Source organism: Numenius arquata, unplaced genomic scaffold, assembly GCF_964106895.1.
Source record: "Numenius arquata unplaced genomic scaffold, bNumArq3.hap1.1 HAP1_SCAFFOLD_1202, whole genome shotgun sequence".
NCBI classification, from domain to species: Eukaryota; Metazoa; Chordata; class Aves; order Charadriiformes; family Scolopacidae; genus Numenius; species Numenius arquata.
The window spans coordinates 1-10,097 of record NW_027415752.1 but is presented as its reverse complement, the minus strand read 5'-3'; the positions used below and the strand labels follow the sequence as shown (position 1 = coordinate 10,097).

General features: G+C 65.6%; 1 protein-coding gene across 1 annotated transcript; it reads right to left on the bottom strand.

Annotated features, from left to right (window-relative positions):
• Positions 1–165: 165 nt before the first annotated feature.
• LOC141478961 (uncharacterized aarF domain-containing protein kinase 5-like) lies at positions 166–8,444 on the bottom strand (the record flags this gene model as incomplete). Its single annotated transcript, XM_074167899.1, has 6 exons — positions 166–330; positions 2,288–2,398; positions 5,514–5,760; positions 6,801–6,892; positions 6,986–7,064; positions 8,363–8,444. Coding segments are annotated over 6 exons (717 nt in total), but the record flags the coding sequence as incomplete, so codon positions are not given.
• Between the last annotated feature and the right edge of the window lie 1,653 nt (positions 8,445–10,097).

The following is a 10,097-nucleotide window of genomic DNA, read 5'->3' as shown; positions in this document are numbered from 1 at the left end:
TGCGCCCCCCAAGTGGGGTGTGTGTCCCGCCCCACATCCCCCGCCCCACATCTCCCGCCCCACAGAAATTTATAAAGAAATGAGAAAAGCCGCCCCCGTGGCCGTGTCCTTTGTTGGTGGGGGGGGGGGAGGCACTTGTGGGTCAGAGTTATGGGTCACACTTGTGGGTCACAGTTGTGGGTCAGGGTTTATTGGGGGGGGGGGGGGCCGCCGTGGGGCGCCCCCTAAGCGCGCAGGGAGTCGTAGAGCTCGGGGTCGTGGGGCAGGAGCCCCCAGGAGGCCAAGAGGCGCAGGAGGGAGGCCGTCAGCTGCAGGGAGAGGCTGCCCAGCCTGGGGGGGGGGGGGAGCCTTCATCATCATCATCATCATCATCATCATCATCATCATCTTCATCATCATCATCCTCCTCCTCCTCACCGCCCCCCCCCCATCTTCATCATCCCCTTCGTCTTCAGCCTCCTCACCCACCCCATCCTCCTCTTCATCCCCCCATCCTCCTCCTCCTCAGCCCCTTCATCATCATCCTCACCCCCCCATCCTCATCTTCATCCCCCGTCATCCTCATCCTCACCCCGTCTTCATCCCCATCATCTTCATCCTCCTCACCCCCATCCTCATCTTCATCCCCTGTCATCTTCATCCTCCTCACCCCCCCATCCTCTTCTTCGTCCCATCATCATCCTCATCCTCACCCCCAGATCTTCATCCTCCTCAACCCCCCCATCCTCATCTTCATCCCCCATCCTCCTCCTCCTCATCCTCACCCCCCCATCTTCATCCCCTTCATCTTCATCCCCATCATCTTCATCCTCCTCACGCACCCCATCCTCATCTTCATCCCCCATCATCCTCCTCCTCCTCACCCCACATCTTCATCCCCTTCATCTTCATCCCCACCCTCATCTTCATCCCCCCCCACCATCATCCTCATCCTCATCTTCATCCCCTTCATCATCCTCCTTCCTCCGGCCTCATCCTCATCCCCATCTTCATCTTCATCCCCTTCATCATCCCCCTCATCATCATCCTCCTCATCCTCACCCCCCCCCCATCTTCATCATCCCCTTCATCTTCATCATCCTCAACCCCCCATCCTCATCTTCATCCCCTTCATCATCCTCCTTCCTCCGGCCTCATTCTCACCCCCATCTTCATCTGCATCGCCCGCCATCATCCTCATCTTCATCCCCATCCTCCTCCTCACTCCCCCCATCATCATCATCCCCATCTTCATCATCCTCACCTCCATCCTCATCTTCATCCTCCATCATCCTCATCCTCCTTCTCCTCATCATCATCTTCAGCCCCCCCCATCTTCATCCTCCTCCCCCATCTTCATCCCCCAGCCTCATCTCCCCCCATCCTCATCCTCACTCCCGTCTTCATCTTCATCCCCTTCATCATCCTCACCCCCACCTTCATCCCCCATCATCATCCTCATCTTCATCCCCATCCTCACCCCCCCATCTTCACCCCACCATCATCATCCTCACTCCCCATCATCCTCATCTTCATCCCTTCCTCCTCTTCCTCCTCCCCTTCCCTCCTTCATCTTCATCCCCCCCATCCTCCTCCTACCCCCTCCTCTTCCTCCCCCCTTCATCTTCATCCCCACCATCAGCCTCCTCCCCCCTTCTCCTCACCCCCCCAATCTTCATCCCCTCATCCTCCTCCTCCTCCCCCCTCCCCTTTATCTTCATCCCCCCCCTTCCTTCCCCATCCTCACCCCCTCCATCTTCATCTCCCCTCCTCCCCCTCCCCTTCATCTTCATCCCCCTCATCCTCCCCCCCCAATCTTCATCCCCCTCCTCCTCTTCCTCCCCCATCCTCCCCCCATCTTCATCCCCCCTCCTCCCCCTCCCCCTTCATCTTCATCCCCCTCATCCTCCCCCCCCAATCTTCATCCCCCTCCTCCTCCTCCTCCTCCCCCCTCCCCTTTATCTTCATCCCCCTCCACCCTCCTCCTCTTCCTCCCCATCCTCCCCCCCATCTTCATCCCCCCTCCTCCCCCTCCCCCTTCATCCCTCCCATCCTCCTCCTCCCCCCCATCCCCCTCCCAATCTTCATCCCCCTCCTCCTCCTCCTCCCCCCCCTCCCCTTTATCTTCATCCCCCTCCACCCTCCTCCTCTTCCTCCCCCATCCTCCCCCCCCATCTTCATCCCCCCTCCTCCCCCTCCCCCTTCATCTTCATCCCCCCCATCCTCCTCCTCCCCCCCCCCCATCCTCCCCCCCCCCCAATCTTCATCCCCCTCCTCCTCCTCCTCCTCCCCCTCGCCCCCCCCTCACCTCAGGGCCACCTCGAACTTCAGCCCCTCCCAGGTTCCCCGGATCCAGCGGCCGATGGCGCCCCCCAGCCCCGGGGAGCCCCCCCGCAGCCGGCTCCAGCCCCGCACCGCGCTGGGGGGAGAGGGTCAGTGTGGGGCGCTATGGGGCAGCGGGGGGGCGGGGGGTCAGTGTGGGGCGCTATGGGGAAGTGTGGGGTGGGGGGGCAGTGTAGGGTGCTATGGGGCAGTGCGGGGTGGGGGGCAATGTGGGTCAGTGGGGGTCTCTATGGGGCAGAGTGTGTCTCTATGGGTCTCTATGGGGCACAGTGTGTCTCTATGGGTCTCTCTGGGTTTCTATGGGTCGCAGTGGGGCAGCCCCTACCTGCGGGCCATGAGGAGGTGTCTGTCGGTGGGGGCGCCCATGGGGTCTCTATGGGGCAGAGTGGGTCTCTATGGGGCAGAGCGTGTCTCTCTGGGTTTCTGTGGGTCGCTGTGGGTCGCAGTGGGGCAGCCCCTACCTGCGGGCCATGAGGAGGTGTCTGTCGGCGGGGGCGCCCATGGGGTCTCTATGGGGCAGAGTGTGTCTCTATGGGGCAGAGCGTGTCTCTATGGGGCACAGTGTGTCTCTCTGGGTCTCTCTGGGTTTCTATGGGTCGCTGTGGGTCGCAGTGGGGCAGCCCCTACCTGCAGGCCATGAGGAGGTGTCTGTCGGCGGGGGCGCCCATGGGGTCTCTATGGGGCAGAGTGTGTCTCTATGGGTCTCTATGGGGCAGAGCGTGTCTCTATGGGGCAGAGTGTGTCTCTATGGGGCAGAGCGTGTCTCTCTGGGTTTCTGTGGGTCGCAGTGGGGCAGCCCCTACCTGCGGGCCATGAGGAGGTGTCTATCCGCGGGGGCGCCCATGGGGTCTCTATGGGGCAGAGTGTGTCTCTATGGGGCAGAGCGTGTCTCTATGGGTCTCTATGGGTCTCTATGGGGCAGAGCGTGTCTCTATGGGTCTCTCTGGGTTTCTATGGGTCGCTGTGGGTCGCAGTGGGGCAGCCCCTCCCTGCGGGCCATGAGGAGGTGTCTATCCATGGGGGCGCCCATGGGGTCTCTATGGGTCTCTATGGGGCAGAGTGGGTCTCTATGGGGCAGAGCGTGTCTCTCTGGGTTTCTGTGGGTCGCAGTGGGGCAGCCCCTACCTGCGGGCCATGAGGAGGTGTCTATCCGCGGGGGCGCCCATGGGGTCTCTATGGGGCAGAGTGTGTCTCTATGGGGCAGAGTGTGTCTCTATGGGTCTCTATGGGGCAGAGTGTGTCTCTATGGGTCTCTATGGGGCAGAGCGTGTCTCTCTGGGTCTCTCTGGGTTTCTATGGGTCGCAGTGGGTCGCAGTGGGGCAGCCCCTCCCTGCGGGCCATGAGGAGGTGTCTGTCGGCGGGGGCGCCCATGGGGTCTCTATGGGTCTCTATGGGGCAGAGCGTGTCTCTATGGCTTTCTATGGGGCAGAGCATGTCTCTATGGGTCTCTCTGGGTTTCTGTGGGTCGCTGTGGGTCGCAGTGGGGCAGCCCCTACCTGCGGGCCATGAGGAGGTGTCTGTCGGCAGGGGCGCCCATGGGGTCTCTATGGGGCAGAGCGTGTCTCTATGGGGCAGAGCGTGTCTCTATGGGTCTCTATGGGGCAGAGCGTGTCTCTATGGGGCAGAGTGTGTCTCTATGGGTCGCTGTGGGTCGCAGTGGGGCAGCCCCTACCTGCGGGCCATGAGGAGGTGTCTATCCGCGGGGGCGCCCATGGGGTCTCTATGGGTCTCTATGGGGCAGAGCGTGTCTCTATGGGTCTCTCTGGGTCTCTCTGGGTCGCTGTGGGTCGCAGTGGGGCAGCCCCTACCTGCGGGCCATGAGGAGGTGTCTGTCGGCGGGGGCGCCCATGGGGTCTCTATGGGGCAGAGCGTGTCTCTATGGGGCAGAGTGTGTCTCTATGGGGCAGAGTGTGTCTCTATGGGTCTCTATGGGGCACAGTGTGTCTCTCTGGGTCTCTCTGGGTCTCTATGGGTCGCTGTGGGTCTCTATGGGTCTCTATGGGGCAGAGTGTGTCTCTATGGGTCTCTATGGGTCGCAGTGGGTCGCAGTGGGGCAGCCCCTACCTGCGGGCCATGAGGAGGTGTCTGTCGGCGGGGGCGCCCATGGGGTCTCTATGGGGCAGAGTGGGTCTCTATGGGGCAGAGCGTGTCTCTATGGGTCTCTATGGGTCTCTATGGGGCAGAGTGTGTCTCTCTGGGTTGCTGTGGGTCGCAGTGGGGCAGCCCCTACCTGCGGGCCATGAGGAGGTGTCTGTCGGCGGGGGCGCCCATGGGGTCTCTATGGGGCAGAGCGTGTCTCTATGGGGCAGAGCGTGTCTCTATGGGTCTCTATGGGGCAGAGTGTGTCTCTATGGGGCAGAGTGTGTCTCTATGGGGCACAGTGTATCTCTATGGGTCTCTATGGGTCTCTCTGGGTTTCTATGGGTCGCTGTGGGTCGCAGTGGGGCAGCCCCTACCTGCGGGCCATGAGGAGGTGTCTGTCGGCGGGGGCACCCATGGGGTCTCTATGGGGCAGAGTGTGTCTCTATGGGGCAGAGTGTGTCTCTATGGGGCAGAGTGTGTCTCTATGGGTCTCTATGGGGCAGAGCGTGTCTCTATGGGTCTCTATGGGTCTCTATGGGTCGCTGTGGGTCGCAGTGGGGCAGCCCCTACCTGCGGGCCATGAGGAGGTGTCTATCCGCGGGGGCGCCCATGGGGTCTCTATGGGGCAGAGTGTGTCTCTATGGGGCAGAGTGTGTCTCTATGGGTCTCTATGGGGCAGAGCGTGTCTCTATGGGTCTCTATGGGTCTCTATGGGTCGCAGTGGGTCGCAGTGGGGCAGCCCCTACCTGCGGGCCATGAGGAGGTGTCTATCCGCGGGGGCGCCCATGGGGTCTCTATGGGGCAGAGTGTGTCTCTATGGGGCAGAGTGTGTCTCTATGGGTCTCTATGGGGCAGAGTGTGTCTCTATGGGGCAGAGTGTGTCTCTATGGGGCAGAGTGTCTCTCTATGGGTCTCTCTGGGTTTCTGTGGGTCGCAGTGGGTCGCAGTGGGGCAGCCCCTACCTGCGGGCCATGAGGAGGTGTCTATCGGCGGGGGCGCCCATTGGGTCTCTATGGGGCAGAGTGGGTCTCTATGGGGCAGAGCATGTCTCTATGGGTCTCTCTGGGTTTCTATGGGTCGCTGTGGGTCGCAGTGGGGCAGCCCCTACCTGCGGGCCATGAGGAGGTGTCTGTCGGCGGGGGCGCCCATGGCGGCGTTGATGCTGCGCACGGTGTTGATGTTGCGGAACACCAGCAGCATGGGGGGGGGCAGGGCGCGCAGCACCCCCAGGATCTGGGGGAAGCGTTGAGCCGCCATCGCCTGCATGTACCCCCGCTCCCCCCCCCGCGGGGGGGGACCCCACGCCCCCCCCCACAGCGGCCGCTGCAGCAGGATCTCGCAGAACAGGAAATAGTCTGGGGGGGGGGGGGGGGGAGAAAAATGAGGGGGGCTGCCCCCCCCACACCCCCCCCCCCCACACCCCCCCAAAGCGCCATCCCTGGGGTGCTGCCCCCCCCCCTCTCCCCCCCCCCACGGATGGAGATTTGGGGGGGGCAGTTCCCCCCCCCCTCCACCTTACACACTGCCCCCCCCCCCCCCCCCCAGGGAAACAAGGTTTGGGGGTGCTGCCCCCCCCCCCCCCAAGAGAATAAATTTTGGGGGTGCAGCCCCCCCCAACAAGGGATGAAGTTTTGGGGGGGCACTTCCCCCCCCCCCCCCCCACCTTACACACTCCCCCCCCCCCCAGGAAATAAGGTTTAGGGGTGCAGCCCCCCCCCCCCAACAAGGGATGGAGATTTGGGGGGGCAGTTCCCCCCCCCCCCTCCACCTTACACCCCCCCCCCCCAGGGAAATAAGGTTTGGGGGTGCAGCCCCCCCCCCAGGGGATGGAGATTTGGGGGGGCAGTTCCCCCCCCCCAAAAGGAATAAGGTTTGGGGGTACTGCCCCCCCCCCCCAGGGTGCCCAGGGAGGGGGGAGGACCCCGGGGGGGGCACCCTAGGGATGGAAGTTTAGGGGTGCGCCCCCCCACTCCCCACTTTAGCCCCCCCCGAGGGAATAAGGTTTGGGGGTGCTGCCCCCCCCAACAAGGGATGGAGATTTGGGGGGGCAGTTCCCCCCCCCCCCCCAAGGGAATAAGGTTTGGGGGTGTAGTTCCCCCCCCCCCCAGGGATGGAGGGTTTGGGGGGGGTGGCCAGTTCCCCCCCCCACCCCCCAAGAAAATAAATTTTGGGGGTGCTCCCCCCCCCCCCATAAACTTTGGGGGGGGGGGCAGCCCCCCCTTTCCCATCTCACCCCTTTTTTTTGGGGGGGGGGGGGACACACACATCACCACCACCAGGGGGGGCTGCGGATACCGAGGGTTGGGGAGGGGGGGGGGGGGTGTGTTGAGGTTTGGGGGTGCCCCCCCCCCCCCCCCCCCGAAAAATAATTCCCCCCCCCCCCCCCCCGTCTCACCCTGCACCCCCAGTTCCGCCGAGCGCTGCCTCATCCCCTCGTCGTCGCGCAGGACGATGGCTCTCCAGAGCTGGCACAGAGCCCCCCTGTCCCTGGGGGGGGGGGGGGGACACACACACGTGGGTGTCACACCCCCCCCCCCCCTCGCCCCCCCCCCGCACCCCAAAATCCGCCCCCCCCCCCACCTCTCGCTGAGCACCTCGTAGAGCCCGTGGTCCAGTAACACCAGTTGGGCTTTGCCGTCGGGGCCCCGGCGAACCAGTACTGGGGGGGGGGGGGGGGGGGAAAGGGAGGAGGGGGGGGGGTCAAGGGGGGGCACCCCCCAATCTTCAATACCCCCCCACCAAACTTCAACCCCCCCCCCAAACTTCAATCCCCCCCCCAAACTTCAATACCCCCCCAATCTTCAACCCCCCCCCCCCAATCTTCAATTACCCCCCCCTAAACTTCAACCCCCCCCCCCAAATTTCAATACCCCCCCCAAACTTCAATCCCCCCCCAAACTTCCATCCCCCCCCCAAACTTCAACCCCCCCCATCTTCAATTACCCCCCCCAATCTTCAAACCCCCCCCCCAAATTTCAACCCCCCCCAATCTTCAACCCCCCCCCAAATTTCAATCCCCCCCCCAAACTTCAATCCCCCCCCAAACTTCCATCCCCCCCCCCCAAACTTCAACCCCCCCCCCATTTTGGGGACCCCCCCCCACTTTTTGGGGACCCCCCCCTTAAAAGGGGACACCCCCCACCTCGGAGATAACCCCCCCCCCAACCTTCAATCCCTCAATCCCCCCCCCAACCTACAATCCCCCCCCCCAAACTTCAAACCCCCCCCCCATTTTGGGGACCCCCCCCACTTTTTGGGGTCCCCCCCTTAAAAGGGGACACCGCCCACCTTGGGGATAACCCCCCCCCCCAAACTTCAAACCCCCCCCATTTTGGGAACAGTCCCCCCCCCACCCTGGGGACCCCCCCCCACTTTTTGGGGACACCCCCCCTTTTTGGAGATACCCCCCCCCTTCAAACCCCCCCCCCAAACTTCATCCCCCCCCCCATTTTGGGGACACTCCCCCCCCACCCTGGGGACACCCCTACCCTGGGAACCCCCCCCTTTTGGGCCCCCCCCTCCAAAAAGGGACACACACCCCTTTTTGGGGACCCCCCCTGGGATTTTGGGGACCCCCCCCGATTTTTGGGGACCCCCCCATTTTTGGGACACACCCCCCCCCTTGTGAAACCACCCCCCCCCTTTGCCTTCCCCCTTCCCAACCTGGGGACCCCCCCCTCCATTTTTGGGGGACACCCCCCCGCCCTTGGTGACCCCCCCTGGGATTTTGGGGACACCCCCGATTTTTGGGGACCCCCCCGAGTTTTGGGGTTCTCCCCCCAATTTTTCGGGACCCCCCCCATTTTTGGGAGCCCCCCTTCTCCTGTGAAACCACCACCCCCCCCCCTTTGCCTTCCCCCTTCCCAACCTGGGGACCCCCCCCCCTCCAATTTTGGGGACCCCCCCGATTTTTGGGGGACATCCCCCCCCGTTTTTGGGGTGCCCCCCCCCCCGCACCGTTCCCGGGGTGGGGGTCGGCGTGGATGAATCCCGTGTGGAAGATCTGCTCCGCGAACACCCGGATCAGCTTCTCGGCCGCCTGCGGGGGGGACACACACACCCCCCCCTGTCACCCCCCCCCGGTGTCACCCCCCCCCGTGTCACCCCCCCCCCCCAGTGTCCCCTCATCCCCCCCCCCGCGCCCCCTTTCCCCTCCTCTCCGCCCCCCCCCGTGACCCCCCATGTCCCCGTGTCCCCGTCCCCGTCCCCCGTGACCCCCCCGCCATGTCCTTGTGGCCCCCCCCCGCCGTGTCTCCCCCCCACTGTCCCCCCCCCACTGTCCCCCGTGTCCCCCCCGCGCCCCCCTTCCCCTCCTCTCCCCCACCCCCACGTCCCCCCCTTGTCCTTGTCCCCCCCCATGTCCCCCCCCCACATCTCCCCAGTGCCCCCCCCATGTCCCCGTGGCCCCCCTGTGCCTCTGTGTCCCCCCCATGTCCCCATGTCCCCCATCCATCACCCCCCCCGTGTCCCCCCCGTGTCCCCCATCCATCGCCCCCCCCATGTCCCCGTGTCCCCCCCCGTGGCCCCATGTCCCCCATCCATCGCCCCCCCGTGTCCCCCCTGTGTCCCTGTGTCCCCCATCCATCGCCCCCCCCCTGTGTCCCCATGTCCCCCCCCCTCCATCCCCATGTCCCCCATCCATCACCCCCCCCGTGTCCCCCCTGTGTCCCTGTGTCCCCGTGTCCCCCCCCATGTCCCCGTGTCCCCCATCCATCACCCCCCCCGTGTCCCCCCCCGTGTCCCCGTGTCCCCCATCCATCACCCCCCCGTGTCCCCCCCCGTGTCCCCGTGTCCCCCATCCATCACCCCCCCCGTGTCCCCCCCCGTGTCCCCGTGTCCCCCATCCATTGCCCCCCCCATGTCCCCGTGTCCCCGTGTCCCCCATCCATTGCCCCCCCCCGTGTCCCCCCATGTCCCCGTGTCCCCCATCCATCACCCCCCCACGTCCCCGTGTCCCCGTGTCCCCCATCCATCGCCCCCCCGTGTCCCCCCCCGTGTCCCCGTGTCCCCCCCCGTGTCCCCCATCCATCACCCCCCCCATGTCCCCATGTCCCCCATCCATCACCCCCCCCCGTGTCCCCCCCCGTGTCCCTGTGTCCCCTATCCATCACCCCCCCCATGTCCCCGTGTCCCCCATCCATCACCCCCCCCGTGTCCCCCCCCATGTCCCTGTGTCCCCCCCCGTGTCCCCCCCGTGTCCCCCATCCATTGCCCCCCCCCGTGTCCCCCCCATGTCCCCATGTCCCCCATCCATCGCCCCCCCCCCGTGTCCCCATGTCCCCCCCCGTGTCCCCGTGTCCCCCATCCATCGCCCCCCCGTGTCCCCCATCCATCGCCCCCCCATGTCCCCGTGTCCCCGTGTCCCCCATCCATCGTCCCCCCGTGTCCCCCCCCGTGTCCCCGTGTCCCCCATCCATCACCCCCCCCGTTTCCCCCCCCGTGTCCCCCATCCATCGCCCCCCCGTGTCCCCCCCCGTGTCCCCGTGTCCCCCCCCGTGTCCCCCATCCATCGCCCCCCCCCCGTGTCCCCATGTCCCCCCCCTCCGTCCCCGTGTCCCCCATCCATCACCCCCCCCGTTTCCCCCCCCGTGTCCCCCATCCATCGCCCCCCCATGTCCCCCCCCGTGTCCCCGTGTCCCCCATCCATCACCCCCCCCATGTCCCCGTGTCCCCGTGTCCCCCATCCATCACC